This window comes from Oryctolagus cuniculus, chromosome 14 (assembly GCF_964237555.1).
Source record: "Oryctolagus cuniculus chromosome 14, mOryCun1.1, whole genome shotgun sequence".
In the NCBI taxonomy this organism is placed as follows: Eukaryota; Metazoa; Chordata; class Mammalia; order Lagomorpha; family Leporidae; genus Oryctolagus; species Oryctolagus cuniculus.
This window is the reverse complement of record NC_091445.1, coordinates 75602532-75627796: the sequence shown is the minus strand read 5'-3', so window position 1 is coordinate 75627796 and position 25265 is coordinate 75602532. Positions and strand designations below refer to the sequence as shown.

General features: G+C 43.7%; 2 protein-coding genes across 3 annotated transcripts in view; one reads left to right on the top strand and one right to left on the bottom strand.

Annotated features, from left to right (window-relative positions):
- The window catches only part of LOC100345682 (chondroitin sulfate proteoglycan 4), a 79542-nt gene that overhangs the window by 17769 nt on the left and 36508 nt on the right, over positions 1-25265 (top strand). Inside the window, exons 5-7 of the mRNA XM_008262205.4 lie at positions 2236-2412; positions 18348-18546; positions 22293-22424. Of these exons, the coding sequence (XP_008260427.3) occupies positions 2236-2412; positions 18348-18546; positions 22293-22424 (508 nt within the window). The remainder of the gene's footprint in view (positions 1-2235; positions 2413-18347; positions 18547-22292; positions 22425-25265) is intronic.
- SNX18 (sorting nexin 18) overlaps positions 22781-25265 on the bottom strand; it is a 303319-nt gene continuing 300834 nt past the window's right edge. For both annotated transcript variants that reach the window (XR_011382044.1, XR_011382047.1), the window contains exon 8: positions 22781-23803. The gene's annotated coding sequence lies outside the window, so the exon portion shown is untranslated. The remainder of the gene's footprint in view (positions 23804-25265) is intronic.

Below are 25265 nucleotides of genomic sequence, written 5' to 3'. Positions count from 1 at the left end.
TGGAGTGGATGTGGGGAACAGCATTCAGGCAGGGCAAAGAACAGGGTAGCAGCTCCACGTGGGGAGCACGCCTGGCCTGTCTGAGCGGCAGTACGTTGTTCAGTGTGGTGGGATCATGCGTGGTGGGGAGAGCAGCAGATGAGGTTAGATCACATTAGGGCAGGGCCTGAGACTTCACCTTTGACCCCAAGAAAGGAGTAAGACGGGGAGCAATGGGGGATCAGAGGAAGTGATCAGAGAGGAGCAACGCCAAATGCCCCTGAACAGCACTGGTAACAGTGACCAAATACTTTGTAATCTGTCAAGATTTTCTCAAAGTTTGTTGGATCCCTTAATGTCAGGTAGGCAGAAGTTTTTATAGTTTTGAAAGCCAAGGCCTGGGCAGATCCTCCCCATACGTCCTCTTGCTTTCGGATGAATACCATGAAGTCAGTGATTTGGGAAAGTACCACTGCAGAGAGGAAACACGGATGTGTCCTGGGAAATGGTCTGGAGGCAGCCACTGTTGAATGGCCCGCTCCCCTTCAGCGTTAGCTTACAGCTCCCCTGCTCCCTGAGCAGCACCGTCTTCTCTGTTTCCAAACAGCTGAAACAGCATGTTCCAAGAACACGTGGTCAGGCCTCTGACCTGGGAGTCTTCTGCCTCCGGAACTCCAAAGGAACTGTCACAGCACCTGTGCCGAGTGGTCGCCGCGCCCCCCTGAGACCCTCCCTGAACTTTGCAACGCTTGTCTGAAACACCTCTGAGATCAAAAGGCTTTGCTCAAAGGAAGTGCGCCACAGGAATGGGCGAAGCTGAGCTGTTAGAAATTTTGGCTGTATTTTATGAAAACAAACACAACTCTAGGGACTCTTTCAGAAGTCCAGTGACTCCTTTCGGGGTTTGGAAGTTCTCTGCCATTGTACGTTTGGGTCACAGACTCACTAAAGCCAAGTTCTCTGCTGGCTTTAAAATTCCCTTGGTCTCTGATTTGGGTCCCACTTTCATTAGTGTTCCTATTATAGTCTGAAAGACATGAAAGGCATTCTTATCAAATTTGTGGTTATTACAGGTCCAAGGGGAATAGCTAAGTCATTGGATGATTATTTTAGAGTTAAAAAATGGAACAGATTAAATCTAGCCAGGATAAAAAGTAAATATTTGCCTGTGGGTTCTTACAGTGAAGATCTGCTTTGATAGAATAATTTGATTACAATGTATTTCGTGATTGTCTTTCCACAGGAGATATGTGTTAGCTAGTTAGGGTTGCATCCTTTAAGAATTACACAAAAAAGCCATTGTATTCTGAAGGAGAAGAAGCTGGATTAGGAGGTAGCAGGTATAACCTTATATACAAAGAACAGTTAAGAGACTGATGCATACTTAGAGAAGAGAAATCAGTGGGAATTTAACAGTTGCTGTGGTCCATACATCTCCAAAGAAGAGAAATCCAAATGGTAGGTAGAAGTTTCAGTCTAAATAGTTTGAATTGTCCTACAAGGAAATCCAGGCAGTGGGTAGAAATTTCAGAGTCTGACAGTTTGGATTTGCTCAACAAAGCAACCAGTCACTTAAAAAATTAGCCATTTTTTTTAAAAAGATTTATTTTTATTTATTTGAATAACAAAGTTACAAATAGGGGAGGAAGGGAAGGGGGGAGAGAGAGAGTGAGAGAGAGAGAGATGTCTTTCATCTACTGGTTCACTCCCCAAATGGCCACAATGGCTGAGGTTAGGCCAGGCCAAATCCAGGAGCCAGGAGCTTCATCCGGTTCGCCCATGTGAGTGCAGGGGTCCAAGCACTTGAGCCATCTTCTGCTGCTTTCCTAGTCACATTAGCAGGGAGCTGGATTGGAAGTGGAAGTGGGATAGCTGGGACGTGAACCAGTACCCACATGGGCTGCTGGCATCATAGGTAGCAGCTTTACTTGCTATGCCACAATACCAGCCTTGAAGAATTAGCCATTCTTAACAAACAAGTAGAGTCTGAGTGTTATTGAGTGTTGTTTCTTTGGAAAAAAGCCCGGATTATCTTACTTCAAAGACATTTTGGTTTTAGAAATAGCATTTGAACTCAGGTCTTCTGATTTCCAGCCCTGTATTCTCTGTCTTAAACCACATCACTCATTTGCTGTATTCTTCCTTATTATTTCTATGGCTTAGCATCATTTAAGAAAAACAATACTATCCACCAGAATTTGCATATGTTAAATCACATTTCGGCTAGTTGGTGATTTTTGCTGTTGTTTGTTATAGGTTGAAAATGAACTGATTTACTATGTTCATGATGACAGCGAGGAGCTCCTTGACAATTTCACCATCTTTGTAAATAGCTCAGAGCTTGGAAAACAGAGTCTGCCCCAAACTCTTTATGTGACTGTTGAATCTATAAATGATGAAGCTCCAGTAATAACAGCCAATAAAATCCTCCAGGTAAGTGATTCATGAGTTTGATTTATCATTAGAACCTCAGGCTACCAATTTTATTTCCAATTATTTTTTCTGTTGGTAAATAATAAGACATAGAACTATGCATATACAGTTGTTAAGTACCCACGGGTTTTAAATAAATAATAGTTGTTACCAGGACATTCTGCTGGGTACTGTTGGGAGACAATAGAAAACCACGATGAATTACCTTCATACTGCATTTCTTGAACAAGTAGCACTCGCATTGCACCTCTTGAGGTATGGAATTTTCAAGTTAGGTTAAGAAGGTCTATGCAGGTGGGCAACTCCTGCTAGGCTGGTAGCATATGGTTAAGGGACTGGGTTCTGCAGTGGACAGAGCTGAGTAGACTTCTAGCTCTCCACTATGAGCTGTGTCGCTTTGGACAAGTTGTTTAGCCTGCAGATTTGCTCTCAAGGCAGAATTGTGAGGATTAAATGATAAAATGGGGGCAGGCATTTCTTTATGTTTTATTGTTAGAAGTTTGATTATAAAGTGTTGTGTTGAAAATCTTTTCTGATCATGTCTATTAGGAGTTTAATGTGCTTCCGTACTTGGATGTCCCTTGCTTTATCCAAATTAGGGACGTTTTCTGTTACTATTTCACTGAATAGGCTTTCTAATCCATTCCCTGTTTCTATAACTTCAGGAACTCCTGAGACACGTATGTTTGGTGTTTGATAGTATCCCATAAATCTCAAACATTATTTTCAGTTTTCTAATTTTTCTTCTTTTTTTTTTTTTGTCTGATTATTTCCAAGGATTTGTCTTCTAGTTAAGATGTTCTTTCTTCTGTCTCACCAAATCTGTTATTGGGCTTTCCATTGTATTTTCTATTTGACATATGGAATTCTTCTTTTCTAATATTTCAGTTTGATTTCTCTTCAATATCTCTATCTCTTGGTAGAATTTTTTAGCCATATTGTGTATGGATTTCTTTATCCCATGAATGTTTCTCTGTGTTTCTGAGTAACTCTGTGATCATTCTTTTGAATTCACTTTCAGACATTTCTTCACACTCTAAAATCGAAGTAGTGTGTTCCTTTTGTGGAGTCATATCATCTTTCTTGTTCATGTTTCTTATGTTTCTATGTTTATTTTTAGGTATTTGTGAACACACTTATTGGTTTTCTCCTCTGATGGCCTTTATCTTTGAACTGTGCCTCTGTGGCTTAGTGGAGTGTTTGCTCTTTCAGTGGATATCCAGAGGTGTGTGCTGGGTGGGGCCAGGGAGCTCTGGTCAGTGCTCAAGTGTGATGCAGGAGTCCAGGGTGACACCCAAGCTGGGCATGGTAGATCTTCTCTGTTGTCAGCATGGGGAGGATGTGATCACATCTGCTGGCATAATCACAGCCTCACCTACTCTCCTTAAAGGTGATCAATGCCCAGGGTTAGCCCACAGTGGCTGCAGCCCCGACCTGTGCAGGCACATGAACCGCACAAAGGGTCTGTGTGGTTCTCAGTGTGAACAAGGGACTCTCTGCAGTGACTTAGCCCAGGCAGTCAGAGAGCTGTGAGCCACTGAAGCTAGACACTATGATTGCCCAGAGACTCAGCTACACCTCACACCCTATTGTGCAGTCACAGAATTCCCACAGTCATAGTGCACAAGGCTCCCACAGTCACAGGGTACAGAGGATCCACTTTCAGCTCTGTGAGCCTGCTCCATCCATGGAGAAAGAAGCAGCTATGGGTGCTCTACCTTGGTAGTTTGAGCCCCAGGGCCTGGGGGAATGGAGTGGTCACGGTCCTAAGTGGGTGCCCCACCAACTGCCAACCTGTAGGGCCTCTTGATGTCTATCCTAGTATCCTATAACCCAAATTCCTTCCCCAAGTTTTTTTTTTCCAGGATGCATCTAACAATAAACCATTTTGACTAACAAAATTATGATTAAAGCTGGTGCTATTATAACCCAATAGATATTTTAAAATTTTATTATTTTTAACCTATTTTTACTTCATTTGAAAGGCAGAGAAAAAAAGAGAGGGATCTTCCATTTGCTGGTTCATGCCCCAGATGCCCACAACAGTCAGGGCTAGTTCAGACCAAAGCCAGAAGCTCGGAACTCAACATGGGTGTCCCACATGGGTGGCAAGACCCAAGTACTTGAGTTGTCATCTGCTTCCTCCCACATCTGCTAGTTGTGCACTAGCAGGAAGCTGGATCAGAAGTAGAGTAGCTGGGACTCAAACCAAGTACTCTGAAATGGGACATGAGTGTCCCAAACAGCCTTTTAATAGCTGCACCAAATGCCTGCCCCAACCCAATAGATCTTGAAGGATATTCTTGAAGTTGCAAGGATTTAGACCACCAAGCTACGGAGTGGCGCAGCAGATAACACCATCTCTGGATGATGGTTAACACAAGCAGAAAATGGGTCTTAGGTGAGAGGTGTTCAGGTAGGGGACAGAGAGGAGCAGGAAGAGAGCAAGAACAGCAAAGAAATATGAAGCAGTAAACCTTTCATGTTAATTTATAAAATACCCAGGACCAATTAAATGATTGTGCATGCATACCTAGGAGCCCACCAGGGGCAGATCTATCTAGCAAATTTTACATTGTTAACAATTGCTAGGATTTTTAGCATTTGTTTTAATTTATTCAAAACACTTGTATCTAGGAATAGGCTTTTTAGTGTTTTTAAATATCTTAGAGCTTGGTGCATTATTAAGTCTCTACAATTTAAATGAAAAATAAATAATGTTTATGCTTTTGGAATGTGTCACTTTATTTTTTTAGTTTGCTTCATAGTCATTACCTGGGTAGCTTGGTACATTGGTTTGGATGTTGAGTGTCCTCCAGAGGCCCACGTGTTGAAGGCTTAGTCCCCAGGCTGGCACTGTTGGGAGGTGATGGAACCTTTAGGAGGTGGGGCGAGTGGGAGATCCTGAGGTCCCTGGGAGCATGCCCTTGGAAGGTAGTTCTTAAGAAGGGAGTGTTATACAAAGCTTTTGTGCCCACCCAGGCTCGCTCTCACGCTCTCTCTCTCCCTTTGTTTTCCTGCTTTCCACGGGATCCTTTCTGTGCGTGGACTTTCAGCCTCCAAAACCATGAGCCAAGCAAACCTCCTTTTCCTTCATAAGTAGCTTGTCTAGAATATTTTGTTGTATTATGAAAAGCTGATGAACACACCTGGGAAGGTATGTTCCAGCTGCTCAAACTCGTCTCTTCCCCCTCTGTTTCCATCTGTGTTTTCCCTTTCTCCCCGACACAGTCTCCTGTTGTAGCAATGCCCACTGAGCTCACTCTGCAAAGTGATTTGTTGACTAGAGTGTAGACTTTCCCCTGTCAATTATTATTAAACGCAGTTATAAAAGTTATTTAAAAATATTCATTTATTTGAAAGGCAGAGTTAGAGAGAGAGAGAGAGGAGAGATCTTTCATCTGCTGGTTCCTTCCCCAAATGGTTGCATCAGCCGAGGCTATACCAGGCCAGGGTCAGAGGCCAGGAGCTTCATCCAGGTCTCACGTGGGTGGCAGGGCCCCAAGCACTTCCTTTTCTGCTGCTTTCCCAGGCACATTAGCAGGGAGCTGGATAGCAAGTGGAGTATCTGGGACTTGAACTGGTATCATATGGGATGCTGGTGCTGCAGGCGGTGGCTTAACCTGCTGTGCCACATCACTGGCCCCCAAAGCTCATTTTTTATTGTGTGCTTATCTAGTACTGGACCTCTTCTGTAACTAGTGTCATTTTCACAACTGCTGAAAGGAACCGCTCTGATGAATAACCTTATTTATAGAATAGGAACACTGAGGCACCGAGCGATCCCAGGGGAAGGCGTGGGCTTGAACCACATCTGTTCGAGTGGGACACCACACTATTGCTTTCTCCAGGTCCTCCTGACTGACTTGAGCTCTTGCAGTGCATCTGCATTGTCAAGGTTCTCTTTATTAGTGAGGTGAAGGATGCTCCAAGGCTATTGTGCCTCTTGTTCCATGTAAGGTGGCTTCTAGAGGATCTGGGTGCTTTGCTGTGTGCCCAGGAACTGCAGGGCGAGAGGATCCAGGGGAAGAATAAGGAGGTCCTGATGCATAAAGGTGTGGGAGAAGGACTGGAGTTGGGAAAGCAAGGAATAAGGTGGTCAATCCTGGGGCTCCTTGGAGAAAGGACTCGAAGCCCTGTTTCAGGCCTGGCTTTCAGTTCTGAGGTGCCCTCGAAGATCAGGTACACTATCAACTTAATAACCACTTGACTGTGTGAAATAGACCCTGCAGCTTAGGCTGTTCAGAAACGTCATAATGTGAGAGAGAAAAGCACACCCTAGGCCTTGTCTCTGTCCTCTCTCCAGTCTAGGGTTCTATGGTCTCCTTCAGGCACTTGTGGCATTGCTCCAGTGGTCTGCCCCGACTGCCTGCTCCCAACCTTGAGTGTTTTCCCTCAAGATAAAAAGCAAGAGTAGCTGGAAGCAGGGACCATTACCTCATTCCCTGGAGAGCCTGGATCTAGCCAGGAAGTGGGCAGTGTCCTAGTTTGGATGGGTGTGTCACCCGATGCTGGTTCTTTCTGGGTTTATTCATTTATTTATTTTGTAAAAAAATCTTGTGGTCTGCCTTGAAGGTTTTGGGTTAAAATGAGGAGACCAGAGTATAAGCCTTGTAAACTTCCCACATACACTTCAGCAAAGTCACTCTGGGCTTTATGTTCCTTAATAGCAAAACCATCGGGAGGGGAGTTGTTTTATTTTGTTGTCTCTCAGTTCCTGCCAATTCTAATGCCCTGTGATTTTATGAGCGTAGAACTGGCCTGGTCTTCTCTGGTTAGGCTGGACTTGCTCAGAGAAGCTGTAGAGATGTGTTTTGTATTGGATAGATTTACTCCAGTCTAGACTAGGTGGAGTTTTTCCATTTAAGAATGAACCATTTGTCTTCTTTTGATTGAGAAACATGAATAATTTTGGCTTTAAAGTCAGTCTGTCTAAACTCTGAAGGTGACTGGGTACTTCTGTGGTACAAGCCAGCTAATTACATAAAGACGTCAAAATAGTTTGGGTAGAGCTTACTCGATTGTTTTAAAATGGGAGAAATCCCAAGATCTGTCTCTTCAGTTGCAGGCAATGGTCATGATGCACTAGTTAATGAGAACCTTTTTCTGCCAGGGTGTGTTGGCTCATTTACCAAACCTGTTTTTTACCTTGGTTTAAGTGGTTGACCATTGTGAATAATGCCTAAGGGGATTTTATTAATTTCTAGTCATAGGTACAGAATTAGTTAGAGGACCTCTCTTTAAGAATGAGTGTGTTGGGGCTGGCACTGTAGTGTAGCAGATAAAGCCGTCACCTGCGGTGCTGGCATTCCATATGAGTACTTGTTCGAGACCTGGTTGCTCCTCTTATGACACAGCTCCCTGCTATGGCCTGGGAAAGCAGTCGAAGATGGCCCAAGTGCTTGGGCCCCTGCACCGATGTGGGAGACCCAGAGGAAGCTCCTGGCTCCTGGCTTTGGATCAGCCCAACTCCAGCCATTATGGCCATTTGGGAAGTGAACCAGAAGATGGAAGATCTCTCTCTCTCTCTCTGCCTCTGCCTCTTCTTCTGTGTAACTCTGCCTTTCAGATAAATAAGTAAATCTTAAAAAAAAAAAATGAGTGTCAGCTCCTTTGGGAAGTCTGTTGGACTATGGCTGCCCAGCTTTCTAGACGTGATGTTCTTTCTAGACGTGATGATGCCTTCCCTGGCCACTCTGCAGAAATAGCACTGTCCTGTCCTCTGTCTGCAGATCTAGCTTTCTTCTTTTTAGTCCCCATCACTCTCTGATATTAAACAAATCAAAGAATCTTTTGTGTGTTTCCTCTCAGAAATGTAAGCTCCATTTGGAAGGGACGTCATCTCTCTTTTCCCCATGTTGTCTCCCATGCCTGGCAGAGTGTCTAGGCTCCATAAATATCGAGTAGCTAAAGTCTTCATGAACCTTATGCTTTAGTAGGGAACACAAGACAATCATGTGATATTTAGAGTGATGATTTGCTCTATTTTTCTGCAAAGGTCTTAAGAGAATAGATGATTGGTGATACTGCAGAGGGAGTTGTCGGGAAGATTTCTGTAAGGAGAGATCATTAATAAGGAGCCTAGATGTCAGCGATTGCCAAGACCTTCCTCACGTTCACTGATTTCAAGAACTCCTAGGACTCAACATATCCATGGCTGAGATTTAGTGCGGTGAAAGAAGTGAAGCAAAATCATCAAAGGAAAAAGGCACGTGGGATAAGGTCCAGAGGAATCTAGGTCAGGCTCTAAGAGTTCCTCCTCAGTGAAGTCACCCAGGACACCCGTAACTCCTCCAGCAACAAGTCATGACAACGCAGGCAAAGTATTGTCTGCCAGGGAGGCTCATTAGGTAATGAGTGCTCCAAATTTTTACTGGGGGCTGGTCACGTAGGCACCCTCGCCCTACAGGTGAAAAATCTGAGACTTCCATAAGGAAAGCAGGTATCCAGTGTAAACCATATTGTTTGTACAGTTTAGACACAGCAAGCCTTCCTTATTATTTAGGGGAAGTTTTAGATAGGTATACAAACTTCTCTAACAGTCAAGTTCCCAGATGCCAGCCAAGGGCCAACCTGGCAAGCAGATCTTTGTAGGAAAGGCAATCTTAAGCCAGCTGTGTTAACTCTTTCCTGAATAAAGGTTTGGTTGAGGGGCGATTAGGTGACTGGATAATTCATTTATTTGAATATTGAAAGAGGATTCCCAACAAAGGAATAGTCAAGAGCAAAGTTAATGAGTGTGATGTGTTTGAGGGCATGAAAAGTCAGATGAAAGGAAGAGAATGGTAGATATTGCGCTCCTTGGTGAGAGTTGATTTCTGGACATAAGGGCCCCTGAGCATCGACCAGTTTTGTTCCATTGACTTTCTTGGGATAATGCTGGGGAAATAGCCAGCACTTGTTGGGCCCCTGCTATGAGTCAGGCTTGGTTCTAAAAGTATCCTATAAATGATTAAATGGTTTCTCATTAAGTTCTCTTTCTTGAAACAAAAATTATAACAGACTTGGGGCACAGACAGGTTAATTCACTTGACCAAGGTCAATTAGTCAGTGAAAGAAAGTGGGATTTGGGCCCTAGTCCGAGCACATTGTCCACACCCTGCCTATCCACAATGAGAATGATCTAGAACAATGTTTTAAAACTGCAGGTTGTGCGGCTGGCGCTGTGGCACAGCAGGTTAAAGCCCCAGCCCGACGAGCCAGCATTCCATATGGGCACTAGTTCTAGTCCTCTTCCCATCCAGCTCTCTGCTATGGCCTGGGATAGTAGTAGAAGATGGCCCAAGTCTTTGGGTCCTTGCACCCACATGGGGGACCCAGAGGGAGCTCCTGGTTCCTGACTTTGGATTGGCTCAGCTCCGGCCATTATGGCCACCTGGGGAGTGGGCTAGTGGATTGAAGACCTTTTTCTCTATTTCTGCCTCTCTCTCTAACTCTGTCTTTCAAATAAATAAATAAATCTTAAAAGAAAAAACAAAAAACTGCAGTTGCAACCTATAGGTCTAGCCCAGTGTTTAAAAGATAAACAGGAAGTACCAGAAAGTACTGTGTTTAGTGAAGTGAGGGTTGTTTAGTGTAACTTTTGTTCAGTTATACATATATTGGATTTTTAAATACAGTATACTGGGGTGCTATGTAAAATGTATGTCTAACTTTGCGTATCAATCAAAGCGGCGTAGGCCACTCTTGTAACAAAGCTAGATGCTTTGAAGGGGATTAATCAGGGATTAATCACTTTTTTTTTTCATTGTTCTTCCTGTTTCAGGAAATCTTGTGCTTTTATAGGCTGAGTCAGTGCCAGGAGTTCATAAGTTGAATCTTCTATCCACCAGGTCACTTAGAAACTGTTATGGACATAAGTATCTCAATTTTTATTCCAAGATTTTGCCCTGAACAGAGATAAGAATTCAAAACACAGCCAAAAATACAGTGTGCATGTGACAGCAGAATTTATTTAAAGCAGAGTGAGTATACATTTGTGTGAGTGTGGACAACGCCATGTGGAAAAATACCTGCCAGAGAACTGCCTACAAGGAGAGAGAGTAGGAGCAGGGCAGAAAGGGATCGTTAGGCAAGATTCTGAATCCAAAAAGCAAAAGGGCATTTCCACATGTGTCAGGGCCATTTATGAGGTGAGGGGTGGTGCCTTAACTGAGTATGCAAATGGGGTGGAGTTTGGTGTGTGTGAGGCTGTCTGGGAGTTTCATGGCATCTCCATGTGGGACGTAACTTCTACATTGCCATCATGGCACCACCTCCTGTATGGTCCTGGATGAGACACAGGTGCATCATGGGAAAGTGAGTGTACTGGCTTGACAGGTGGAGAGGGTGGAATTACAATGTAGGGCTACACAGAAATTGTGAGATAATATTCCAGCTCAGCTATTGCTACCTAGTCTTCCTGCCCATCCCCCCACAGTAGTACTACAGGGTTATAATACAGCCTGTAAAAGGAAACCCTCCTTGGCCCCCTCAAATGCCCTTTGTCAGGTAGCATTGCCTTGTGGAAGGGGTCTCTCTGTTTCCAGCAGGGAGTCGCACTGTTGCCCTTGGCTTGGAAGCCCCCTTGCAACTCCCCATCATCAGAACCCTGTGTGTAAGCACAGCCCTGCCTGCCATGATGATGCCCAGTGGCCTTGTGCTTTTTAGCCAAGAAAGGAAGTGGGATGGAAAGGCCAGGCACATTGCCTGCAAACCTGGCTGATTCACTTTATGTACTGCTTTTGTGGCCCAAAATCGTGATGATGGAGGCAAAAAAAAATAGTAAGTTACAAAAATTTAAATATTCCAGAAAAAGAAGATGTAGATGAAGGCATATAATCACAAGATGGCTTTCTTATTATATGCAGTATAATGTTAATGGAATTACTTTAAGGATTTTATAATAATGAAGTCTTGTGCACTGAAATTTTATGATACACTCATAATATCTTTTATCAGTCTCAGCCTCATTTAGACTTGATTAAAAAGGGCCAAAAACCAGAAGTTGGTTTTGCTGATTTTGAAGGCTTGTGTAGGCTGTTTATGATAAATAGGCTATTACTTCCTACCCCTATTTTTTTTTATTATTGGAGTGTGATATCTCTTTCCTAGCTACTAGAGTGTATAAAAACAGTGACAAATGAGAAAACTTCCTGGAAAGAGTGCGTATTGGCCAGCGCCACGGCTCACTAGGCTAATCCTCCGCCTTGCGGCGCCGGCACACCGGGTTCTAGTCCCGGTCGGGGTGTCAGATTCTGTCCCGGTTGCCCCTCTTCCAGGCCAGCTCTCTGCTGTGGCCAGGGAAGTGCAGTGGAGGATGGCCCAAGTGCTTGGGCCCTGCACCCCATGGGAGACCAGGATAAGTACCTGGCTCCTGCCATCGGATCGGCACGATGTGCTGACTGCAGTGCGCCGGCTGCGGTGGCCATTGGAGGGTGAACCAACGGCAAAGGAAGACCTTTCTCTCTGTCTCTCTCTCTCTCACTGTCCACTCTGCCTGTCCAAAAAAAAAAAAAAAGTGCATATTGGCTATATCACAGGGTGTTCTCATGGCTTGATAGCCTTTAATAGTATTAAAGTTGTCACCCATCAGCTCTGTTAACTTTTGTTTAAAGATTCATCTATTTGAAGGGCAGAGTGACACAGAGGGATATGAGAGAGAGAGAATGAATGAATGAATTCTTCCATCCTCTGGTTCACTCTCCAAAAGGCTGTAACAGCTAGATTTGGACCAAGCCAAAGCTATCAACCAGGAATTCCAGGTACCTGGGACATCTTCTGCTGCCTTTCCAGGCTCATTAACAGGAAACTGGATCAGAAGCAGAGTAGCCAGGGCTCTTGAACTGGTAGTCTAGCTATGGAATGTTGGCATCAGAAGCCTCAGCTTAACTCACTGTGCCACCATGCTGGCCCCATTAACTTTTTCTTAAAACTAATGTATAAAGAATATGCATTTAACCAGAATAACCAAGAACCTAATGAAATAGGGAAAACGAATATATGTTGCTCTTATTTCTACTTTCAGAGACAGATTTTAAAGCTCAAGAGGTTAAGTGACTTGCCTTAAATAACAGAGATGGAACGTGATAGAGTCTGGAGCGAAGGCAGCTTTGCAGTGAGCACTGCACAAGGTCTCCACATTCGATGCTGTCTCTGCCTTTACACCCAGCATTTTCTCAAGAAATTCAGGTTATCTAGCGTGATCACTCACTCTTTAACTTGTCATCAGGGCCAGAAGAAAGTCCCTTCGCCATCTACTTGAGAGAAGGAGGCGGGAGCGTGAGGATTTATTTCAGCGTACAGTTTAGACGTTCACAGTCTAAGATTGGGCAGCCCCAGTAGTTTAGCATCTGGTGGAGGTTGGCAATGGCAGAGTGTGCATGGAGGAATGATCACATGGAGAACCAAGAAGAAGAAGGCGTCAGGGAGCTGCTAGGTGGTCTCTGCCTATGAAGCCATTGTGATTCGATCATGGGGCTCCACACCCATCAACCTAATCCAGTCCATTCTTGGATCAAACCTCAACCCTAATCTGTTAACCATTGGCATTAATCCATTAACTGTTAACGTAAGACTTTGGGGGTGAAATGTCTGCATGATTTGGGGGAGCCAGTCTGTAACACCTGCTAAAAATGTTTGTGTCCACAAGGGGGCTTCATTTTCCCATTTTTTAAGTTTTTCTTTCATTAAATCTGTACATTCTGTTTTGTTGTTTTTATACTGAAAATGGAATCATTTGCTTGTTTTTGATAAGTGTTTGTCATCCCTAAAAAGAGTTTCAAGAGCTAAGGAGAATGAAATGACTACTGAAGGCCTAGGGTGAGTCAGAGTGCCACAGTGAATTCATGAGGACTTCACACCCCTCTTGTGAAACTCCAAACAAAGATGTAGGTTTTTACATGTAAGGACCCAAATTTGGATTAAATTAGATCATAATTATATTTCTAAGCCCCACTGGCCAGTTGGGGAGTGAACCAGTAGATAGACAATCTCTCTCTGTGTCTGTGTCCCCCTTTCTCTCTCTTTCTGTCACTCTGCCTTTCAAATAAATAAGATAAATCTTAAAATTAAAAAAAATATATTCCAGATTCAAATGTTAACTTTTTCAGATATTTACTCTTTTGACACTTAGCTCTTGGACTTTGGGTTACTTTAAAATCTGAATTCAAGTTTGAGATCATTGTTTTTCTTCTCCCGACCTACCTGAAATATGTTACCAATCACTGGGCAGAACTCAGGCCCTGCCTGAAGCAATGGGGCTGTTAACTGAACTATACTTGGGTTGAGTGGAAATGAAGGCCTGGGGTTAAGAGCTCTTGTTTTGAATGGCAAGGTTTCCATGGGTTTTGGAAGATGGCATATTCCAAAGGCAAGAGGAGGGAAAGGAACTGCAGTGGAAAACATACTTCATCCAGCTTTTGCGTGCGTAGTGTTGGAAAAAATGAGTGTGGACAAATCATGGGAACAGAGATGGCAGCATGTTGCCAAATCTGTTTCAGTTCCTGCAGAAATGTGAATAAGACATATGGATGGATTTTAAAATGTAAGAAGTGAAAAGCTAGAATGGCTTGGCATTTTGTTGAACCGGACAACTAGTATATTTTATAGAAACTGTACCCTTCCCATGGGCTACGTGAAGGCTAAAACCTTGTGATTTGAACCTGAGATTGATTAGCATTTCTGGTAGCTATTAAAAAGTTGATGTCCTTAGATCTTTATGCTGAGAAACCTTCTGTGAGCATATTCCAAATGGCAAGATAGAAGGGCATCTAGGGGCAACACAGTTGTTACACAGATAAACTACTCACCCAAATTACAGAGGAATAGTGTGGGATTAAACAAAGTCTGCAGCATGTATTATAAATTAGCCTCAGCAGTGGTAAGTATTACATTCTTTATGACTTCTAAGTAATGTTGAAAAATCACATCCAGGGACTGGCATTGTGGAGTAGCGAGTAAAGCTACCACTTGTGACACCAGCATCCCTTATGGGTGCTGGTTCATGTCCTGGCTGCTCTACTTCTGATCCAGCTCTCAGCTAACGGCTTAGGAAAAGCAGTAGAAGATGGTCCAAGTATTTAGGTCCCTGCCACCCATGTGGGAGACCTGAATGAAGCTCCTGGCTTTGGCCTGGCCCAGCCATGGCCATCTGGGGAATGATAATGAACTAGTGGATGGAAAACCTCTCTCTCTCTCTCTCTCTCTCTCTCTCTAACTGTGCCTTCCAAATAAATAAATCTTTCTAAAAAATTATATCCATCCTTAGAGCCACTTCTGGTGGAGAAGATGGATAACAGAAAGCTAATATTCACTGAAGGTTTACTGTGTACCAGGAGGAATTGTTCTAAGCACTCTACATATATTAAGTCACCCAGAATACATAAGAACCCTATCATTCTTTTGTTTACTGATGAAGAAATTAAAGTCCAGATAAGTTAACAAATGTTCCCCTGCCCAAAGCAGTGACTTGAATCTAGACAGTCTTAGCTGGACAAAACCAAAATCAATGGTCTTTGAACAACTGAAAATACTTTTCGAAGCTGCATGTTGAACAGTGACATTATTGGCACATGTCCTTCACTGTAGTCACCTTGAAGAGTTAAATATTTGTTTGGATATAAAAGTTCTGGATGTGTGTGCATGCCTATGAGGTGTGTGGGGATATTTATTTGTGTACAATTACTTTCTGAGCTCAACGGTTCCGTATCAAAAAGTGAGGGGATACTTCACAAAGAGGTTTTATCTGTGCTGTCTATAGCTGGTGCATTAGAAGGAATCAGAATGGGTTTTTATCTTCTGGTCCCATGATGCTTGATATGGAAACAGGAAATTATATACTTTCTGGACTCCCTGCCTTAAATTATATTTCAGTAGTTATTAGATGGTGACTGGGCCTGGATTAAGTTACTTCATCAGGGTCCTGTTCTATAGAGGAAAATGCCCCCCCCATTTTTAAATTCAGACCACTTCAACTTAATTATTTTTTATTATTTATTTGAGAAAGAGAGAGGGCAGGATAGGGAGAGAGCGAGAAAGAGAGAATGAGAGAGATACCACTTGCTGGTTTATTCCTCAAATGCCCACAATGGCCAAGGCTGGATCCAGGAGCTGGGAATGCAAACCAGGTCCTCCACAGAGTGGCAAGAACCCAACTACTTGAGTCCTCATTGCTGGCTCTCAGGGTCTGCGTAGGTGGGATGCTGGAATCAGGAGTCAGAGTTGGGAGTCAAACCCAGGCATTCCTATGCACCCCTCAGAGGGGGCTGGCACAGTGGCATGGGGGTAAAGCTGTGGCCTGCAGTGCTGGCACCCCATATGGGTGCCGGTTTGAGACCTGGCTGCTCCACTTCTGATCCAGCTCTCTGCTATGGCCTGGGAAATCAGTAGAATATGGCCCAAGTGCTTTGGCTCCTGCACTCACGTGGGAGAACCGGAGGAGGTTCCTGGCTCCTGGCTTCAGATTGGCCAAGCTCTTGCTGTTGCAGCCATTTGGGGAGTGAACCAACAGATGGAAGACCTCTCTCTTTGCCTCTGTATCTGCCTCTCTGTAACTCTGCCTTTCAAATAAATAAATAAATATTAAAAAAAAAAAAGCCTGTCCCCAGTTCCCTTTAACTGGAGAGCTTATCTAAATTGCTTAGGGTTGAATTTTTAAACAAGTTGGTAAAAGCCTTGAAGATGATAAGGTCCTAGTCAAAGAACATGGAATGACCCACAGGCTCAGGAATGTGCACAGTGTTTCTGTGGGTATGAAAAAAATATGTAAATGCAGATAGAAATGTGAAAATTGAGTTAGTGATAAAACCTCTTATTTTTAGTGCTAGCGAAATCATGGGACTGTAAGATTATAGAAACTCAGAACAGCTTAATTCCCTCAGATATGACTCAGAATCCAAATAAGCATTTTAAACTCAACATGTTCAAAATGGAACCCCTGAACTTACTCCTCCAAACTTCTCCACCTGCTGCGTTCCTCACCTTTTTTTTTTTTTTTTAAAGATGTATTTATTTGAAAGAGTTACGCAGAGAGAAGGAGGTGGGCAGAGAGAGAGAGAGAGAGAGGTCTTCCATCCAATGGTTCACTCTCCAGACAGCTACAATGACCGGAGCTGCGCTGATTGGAAGCCAGGAGCCAGGAGCTTCTTTCAGGTCTCCCACATGGGTGCAGGGGCCCAAGGACTTGGGCTATCCTCCACTGCTTTCCTGGGCCATAGCAGAGACCTGGATCAGAAGTGGGGCAGCTGGGACTTGAACTGGTGCCTATATGGGATGCCAGCACTGTAGGCCACAGCTTTACCCCCTATCCCAGTGCCTGGAACTCCATCCAGATCTCCCACATAGGTGGGTCCAGGTGCTTGGGTCATTTTCTGCTGCTTTCCCTGGAGCTTTAGCAGGGAACTGGATTGGAAGTGGAGCAGCCAGGACTTGAATTGGTATTCCTAAGGGAAGCCAGCATTGCAGGCAGTGGCTTAACCCACTTGTGCCAAAACACCAGCCCCCTCTTTATTTTAATGCAGGGGAACCTTCTGGTTGCTGAGGCCCAAACCATGATGCCATCCTCTTCATCTTTCCGTCTTCCACATCTCACCACATCAAGTTCATGAGCACTGCTGGCCCCTGACCTTCAGCAGACACCAAGGCTGACCCATTTCCCACTGCCCCGCCAACTTCTGGCCGCCTCTCTTCTTTGCTGTCTCCAGATTGTGGCAGTTGCCCCTGCTCCCACCCAGGCCCTCCCACATCCCACAGCCTGTTCTGACCTGGAATTGAGTCAGACCAGGTCACACCTCACACAAAGCCCCACGTTGACTCCCCTCTGCACTCAGGAAAAGCCCAGGTCATTGCAGTGATGTCCCAGGTTGGCTTGCTGTGGCCTTCTGTTATGTTGTTGACTCCTCTCCTTAACTCTTCATCTTGCTTGCTCTCCCACCTTGGGGCTGCTTCCTCTGCCTGGAGGTACTGCCTAGGCACTCACACATTCACATGGCCCCTGCTTTACCATCTCCAGCCTTTCTGCAAACACTCAATTCAGCAGTCTCCCACTCCTGAATCTCCCTCATCTTGCTCTATTTTTTAAACATTTTTTCATAGTGCTGTGACTTTCCAAGACATTATGTAATTTATTTCTTTTTTATGCCTGTTTTCTCTTCTCTGTGTCCCTTCTTCTGCTCCTGCTAGAATGTGGGCTCCACGAGGACAGGTATCTTTATTTTCTCATGTGTTGCAAACACCCAGAACAGTACCTGGAACACAGTAGATGCTCAATAAGTGTTTGATGAACTATTGAATCAAGATGTTTAGGTAATATAAATACACTCTAAATGCAATTGGAAAACGAAATAGTACTTAGATACAATTGTAGATAAAAGATATCAATGCAGCAAAATTGTAAGGCTATAAGAACTAAATATTGTTTGCCTGCAGGACAGGTAGGATAAAGGGAATAAAAATATAGTGTTATTTTCTCCTTAACTATTAAAAAACGAACTATTTAAAAGGTGATTACCTGCTTCCTAAAGTGACAGACAGACACCCACGAATCAATCCTTCTAGGTTGGTTCTGTTACCTGAGATTCCATGCGGAGTATCTAGCATATGCCTGGCACACAGAAGGTGCTTAGTAGCCATCCATTCTTATTGTTATATTTTATCTAAATGCATATGCACTTTTTAAAGTTATTAATTTTGAATAAATAATTGTGAATGCCATTTTAAACAATCAAAACCTCATAAACCTTATAAATTAAGTAAACTCTGTAACATGCCTTGCATTTCATCTGGCATTTAATTATGTATCTGTTTTGAATTAAGAAACTTCATGCTTTGAAAACTCTGCAGAGTGGGTATGGTTTTAAATCTTTATGCAATGGCTAAGGTGCCATAGCTCTCCATTTTCCTGATGTGATGTGGTTGGGATTGGTTCTCAAAATGTCTGTGGGTCTGTTCTTTTCAAGGTGTGGGCAAATTCTGTCACGGAGATCACCAGTGGGGACCTCCATGCAGAAGACAGGGACTCCTTGCCACAGGACCTGGCCTACTGGGTCACTCCACCCAGCAACGGGCATTTGGCTCTCAAGTCCTTTCCTGGCCGAAGCATACAGAACTTTACCCAGGCTCAAATCAATGAGGGCCAGCTGGTGTTTGTTCACACTGGTATGTCATGGAAAAAGAAATGTGAAACTAAAATGGGTCTCCATCAGTGGTTCATGTGGTAGTCATACTCAAGTGTGACTCGCTGAAAACCATAGGCCACTACAGACTTTCCAAGCACTGCAATTTTATAAAACAAGTGACATGTTTTAGTAAGGCTAATAATGGTGAGTACCTGTAACTCTTATGTGATTTTTGAAAGCTTTATTTATTTTATTTAAAAGGCAGAGTTACAGAGAGGCAGAGGCAGAGAGAGAGAGAGATCTTCCATCCGCTAGTTCACTCCCCATATGGCTGCAATGGCCGGAGCTGTGCCAGTTGGAAGCCAGGAGTGTCTTCTGGTTCTCCCACGTGGGTGCAGGGGCCCAAGGACTTGGGCCATCTTCTACTGCTTTCCCAGGCCACAGCAGAGAGCTGGATCAGAAATGAAGCACCCAGGACTTGAACTGTCACTCATATGGGATGCCAGTGCTGTAGGCGGCAGCTTTACCTGCTACACCACAGTGCCGGGCCCCTCTTATGTGATTTTGTCAAATTTTCATATAAGGTCTATGCTTAAATTTCTCCAAGAGCATTTTCCCAGCCACCCACTAATATAGCTTCTCTTCTCTGTCACTCTCCTTCCATCATTTAATGATACAGGGTAGCTTGATTTGGACATTTGTTCATTACCTGTTTCCCCTACTTGAGAAAAAGCATTACAAAAAGGGCAAGATCTTTGTTTTGTTCACTCTTGTGTCTAGACCCCGACTGGAACATAGGAGATGATTTAAATACACATTTGTTGACAGATGAAAGAATGCTGAATACCTGATAGGTACTAGGTAATGTTCCAGAAGTTGGGTATACATTCCTGAACCAATACTTGTCAGTGAATGAATACATTAATGAATGAATGGCGGTAACTGTAGTCCTAAGAGATCCTGGCATTGAAAGGCGATTTCTGCTTCCTCCTGTCCACCAATAAATCAATAAAGCCAAACAGTCCCTGGAAGTCTGCAGAAGGGATGACCCCTTGACAAGGGTGGCCTGGCTTTGTTTCCGGGCTGTGCCGGTCAGTAGATCCAGAGGAGAAGCAGGTCACTCCTGGCCTGCAGTGGGACTGGGAGGGAGCATGGGTAGGAAGCAATATGTCCTATCTTTTCAGTTATTCTTAGAGGTCTTCTTTGAAATCATAATAGAGAACACAGAGGAAATAAGGGGAACAGAGTCTAACGCCAAAGTCCTAATGACCTGGTTATCTTCACAGTGAAAGCAAAGAACTTGAAAAGAAAAATGTACTGGGCAGATGTTCTCACCTAGTGCTCCACCCTGTAGCCCTGGCCCGGTGGGTTGATTTTATTAGAACAGGTCTTCAATCTTCCCACCTGTGTACTAAAGCATTATTGCTAGGCTGAATGGTGGTGGCTACACATGTGCATTTCCATTTTTAAAATGTGTGCAGATCACTCATCTCAAGAGGCACTGAATTGAAAGGGTGTTGGGGCAATTACGTGTGTGTTTTTCAGTACTAGATAGTGAAAATCCAAGTACTATATGGAGAAGACTAAGAATGTTTTTCACTGTTATGAGAGGATGATCCTGTTTCCAAAATGGAGAGAATAGCTGTGCACAGGAAGTTTTTGTTTGTTTGTTTGTTTTTGCATTTCTGAAACTCTACCATCGACAATGCCAGGGAGTCATTGGCTTCTCTACCCACAGTCGGGCACCACAGGAGGGACGGTCACATCATCCATTTCATTTCATCCTCAGAAGCGATCAGGAGCGATAACCCCATTTTCGACATGTAGCAACTGAGGCTTGGGTAGATGAAGTTGACCTGACCCCAAAGCCGAGCTGTTTCCATTAGCTGCCTTCCACTGACAGGCAGAGCAGGTTGAGGAACTGAAGATACTATTTGCAATGAGGGATTAAGTCAGAAGTTAGCTCTCCGGGTTGATTTATTTATCAACTCCTAGGTCAATATTTGCTTTTGGTGAGTGAGAGAAGATAATTTCTCTTAGGAAAGCAGAATGTAGAGCTAAAGACAAGCTGAAAGTGAGAGCCCATCCATTACATTTTCTAAATGGATGTGGAGGCAAGCTAATAACCCTCAGAGTGGCTGGAGCCCAGCTGCAGATGAACCGGGAGCTGCAGCCAGCTGCTTCTCCCTTGATACATCTGTCCATCATCAGCCACAAACAAAGGCTTAGTTCTAATTAGTCTCTCTTAGCATTTTATCTTTGCAAAGTGCTCTGCCATTAATGTAATTCACTATTCCACATAACAACCTAGGAGGTTGATAAAACCAAGATGTGAGAGGCTAAGTGATTTATTTAAGGTCACCCTTCTGAAAGTGCTGCCAGGAAAAATCTGAGATTATACAATGGAAAAGCATATGTCAACCCTATTTTCGTGTTTCCCTCCTTATCTCTCTTTGGTCATAATTAGTCTGCTAGGGCACACCCATTACAATACTCTTTATTTGTTATAATTCCTTTTGATTCCATTTCCATTTTGTTTCCAGATTCATAAAATATTGCAAGTGCCTAATGACAGGCTGCATTCTCTCCTTAATTTCATGTTTCATTAGATCCGACTTTCAAAGCGCTACTTCTAGAAAAACAAGCAAATGAAAAGTAACATTCGCTTTTGAAGCCCTGCTCTGAATTAGGCAGACTCAGATTTTGCTCTTTTTCATGGTGAATTTGGAGTGTAGTGGGAGATGTTTAATAGTCTATAACCTTTTCCTTTTTTTTTTTTTTTTTTTTTGGTGAGGAATCAAAAACTGTCTACATAACAAAGACTTGGGAGGCTGTTAAACCATCAACCTACTCTGTATTAAATCATGTTATCGAGAGAATACTGGAACATAATTGCAGAATCTGACCATGCCTCCTTGGTTCCTTACCACATGTCCCTGTGGGTGACAGAGATGTAGTACTACTCCTAATGTGGTGCAAAAACCCAGGGCCTCAGCATTTACCACTGGATGGACATTTTCAAAGCCTGGTGGCAACGTGAACCCTGGGCTCTCTACATACTGGTCCTGCCCCGTGCTGTGTGAGTCAGATTGGAAAAGCCCTCAGGGACCTGGATCAATAGGGGTCTGTTACAATCCCAGTTCTGCAGTAAGTTAATTTATAACCTTACTGATATCACTAATCCCTTGACAGAAGTGTGGGAGCAGAATTCTCTCCTTGCAGAGATTTAGCAAAAGCAAACGCGGTCTTTTTCCTCTGTTAGTGGAATACAACTGCCTTTGAGACAGATGAATAATTAGAAGTGCAGGAAGCTATCTGGGTGTGTGTGTGTGTGTGTGTGTGTGTGAGTATTATTAACTTCATTCTAGTTTTGAGTTTCAGTATTATCAAGTCAACATTACTAATGTTTCAGAAGTGTGTGTGCTTGTGTGTTTGTGTTGCAAGCATGCATTATTTTATTGGTAGAAATTGATTGCAAAAGAATAAGATACAAGTGGTCAATATATCTAAAAATTATTTTTGAATTTCCTGGAGATGACATCTTTGCTTTCTTTTATTGTGCCATGTGGTGGGGAAATCTGCATTTTAGACATTCACTGATACTGTTTTAACTTTGTGTCTTTGGCCTCAAGAAGTTCACGGAAAATTTGCATTCACTTTTCATTGCATTTTCCCACAAGCTTTTTGAAGCCCCTCATTTAGCACATGCTCAGACTGAAGAGGGTCAAAGTGGGTTGCTTTTGCAGAACAACCAGACTGACCCGAGCACAATTCCTTCTTCTCAAGGGGCGATGTCAGGAGGCTTCAGCTTTCAGGTTACCGATGGCTCGAACTTTGCACCTCGACAAATTTTTAGCATCACAGCTCGAGCTCTGACCATCAGCCTGGAAGTCAACAGAGGACTGCACATCTTTCCAGGTGAGATTTTAACCCAGGGAAGTCCTTGGGTTTCTGTGTTTTTCTGCTTATCAAGAAAATTTTCCACCCTCATGGTAGGAAGTGGCGTCTTTCACGTGGACCGATACCAACAACATTGCTAAATTTCCAGAAAGGACTTTTTTTCCCTACAAGAATTTAACCAAAGCCAGGCCGAGTCTTTCTGCAGACCTGGTCTCATTTCTCTTCTCCTGTCTTCAGGATAGAGTGTGCTGGTCAGGGTGGCCAGGGGAAGTCTCTGAAGCTGCCGACTTTGTGGCCTAGGTGCACTTTTTCCTACTTTCTCCTTAGAGCCATTGAAGAAACAAGGAGAGCCAGGCTGTGCAGTGGCCTCCTCATTTTACTTTCCTGGATTTTTATTTTATTTATTTCTTTCTTTGTTTGAAAGAGTTACAATGAGAGAGAGAGAATAAAGAGAGAGATTTGTTGGTAGGGGAAGGAATCTTCCATCTGCTGGTTCACTCCCCAAAAGGCTGCCATGGCCAGGGCTGGGCCAGGTTGAAGACAGGAGCCTGGAACTCCCTCCAGGAGACCAAGCACTTGGGCCATCTTCTGCTGCCTTCCAGGTACATTAGCAGGACGCTAGATTGGAAGTGGAGCAGCCAGGACTTGAACCAGTACTCATATGGGATGCCATTGTCGCAGGCAGCAGCTTAACCTGCAGCACCACTATGCCAGCCCTCTCAGGGTTTCTCTTATCTTGACAATAAAACACTACACTTGCTGGGGAGGTCAGTGAGAGCTTGCAGCCTGTGTTCTGCTCCTAGCCAGGGACGTCAGCCTGGCCGTCACAGAGAGCACTTAGTGAGGGTGTCTGGCTCAGCACCTGCATCAGAGGGGGAAATATTGACCTAATGGCAAGAGTAACAAAAAGGGGAGAAAAAAGACTGGATTTGTTATTTTGAATAATCACTAAGGTGAACAATATGGGAAACAATAAAATTTCAAATGTCCTGAATGTTTGGAGGTTGGGGGGTGGGGAGAAGCACCCCTGTGTGCTGTGTCTTACTTAAATGATATGCATTACCAATAAAATACAGATGGAGAAAGACACTAACAATTTCATTAATTATAGTCACTCTTGCCAGTTGTTCTAACCACTGGGAAGCTTGCAAAATGCCAATGCTTGGGCCTCAGCTTACATCAGTGGAATGGGAGTTTGTGGAATGAGCTTGGCATCATCTTCTTAAAGTCCCAGATGGTTCTGAAGTGGGGCCAGGATGAGAATCTGTGGGGCCGGACTTTAATCCCTGCAGTGATGTGACGTAAGCGCTTCTCACAGGAAGCTGGCAGGATCTGTGGCTTACACAGCGAATGCAGCTTGGCCAGGCGTCAGCAAGGGTTGCAGGGTCCTCCTCCTTCTGTAATAGACAAAGAGAAGCCTGACTTTTTGTTGGTAGCTATTAAAAAACCTATGTTTAGGAGAAATTTTTCATTACCTTAAATATTTGAGTTAATGAAAAGAAATCTTTTCAAAATGCTGTGAAATATGTTAACCAAGATTCTTCTCTCCTGAATCTTTTCTGTTACTTTTCTCTGAGAGTGTGATGCTCCCACCCATTTTTTTCAAGGTAATTAAGGTGCCATTTAGTTTTTTTTTTTTAAATAAGCAAACTATTACATCTTAGTAATATATGAAATGTGATCATCTGTTTGTAAAAAGTTCCAAAATCAGGGTTTTTCTGGATAAACTAATTCTGACTTACTCACCGAAGATAGTTATGTTAATGGACAAAGCCACTGCAACTTAGCAGCTTTTGCGTTTCTGGTGCCTGCTTTACTGAATATTCATTTGGCAGGAAGAAGATAGTAAAGTGGCCCAGGTGAGAGTATCAGCTTTGGAGAACTACGCCAGAGATGCCGTGCTCATAGTCCTCTATTCAGTGTTGGCACACAACCTGAGGAACGTCCTCTTCTCCTTTTCCAACATGCCCTACACGGTCCTGACCTCACCTCCCTGTCCGTGAGCCCGCTGAGGGAACGTGCACACTATTCTCAAATCCCAGAGGGAGATGCTCCCTCTGGGAAGCTCCCCAAGCCCAACAGCTCTGTTGGTCTCCTGGGTTGCTGTCGCCTTCCATCCGCACACGGTGACTGGTTTCCTGCTGCAGCTCCTGGGGCCAGCAAGGGGGAAGCTGGGTTTTCCCATCCATTGCCGTCAAATGGCTCTGACATGGGATCCAGTCCCTACCTGGGTGAGTGCGGAAATGAGAGCTGTGGAATCCCAGCTTTTAGAGTGGGAATGGAGCCCATGGGTCATCTAGCCTTGCTGATCCTGGCACTTTTTCTACCTTAACATCCCCCAGAATCCCCTGGTGTGAGCATGGTTCAGAGACCCAGCTGAGCCTGTGCAGTACAGCTTGGACACTAGCCACCCAAGGTTGGTCCTTGCTGGCTGTGTGAAATCATGGGGTGATGACGATAGGTGCCCCACTTTTCCTTTTCCTTTTACCTCATTCCTACCATGTAATGTCAAGTTCTGCCCTGCGGAGGGGTGCACACTGTGTCCCTCCTCAGGATGTGACTGAAGGTACCAGTTGTCAATCATGGTTCAGAGCCTATACCAGCATGTTCCAAGATATCAAGGGAATCTACTCCTTTTTATAGAACTACAGCTTTTTAATATCTGCTATATAAGTAGAAAATCTATTTCTATTATAGGTTGGCTATTTGCTACTGTTGGTATCTTGTGTTCTTATAGTTTTTTTGTATTTTTTCATCTACTGCAGTAGATGGTTAATAAGAATTTAAGTGACATAATGTGTATAAAAGCAAGATATCAAAACAAAAAGGCTTGAGGTTCTGTAATAAGAGACACAGGCA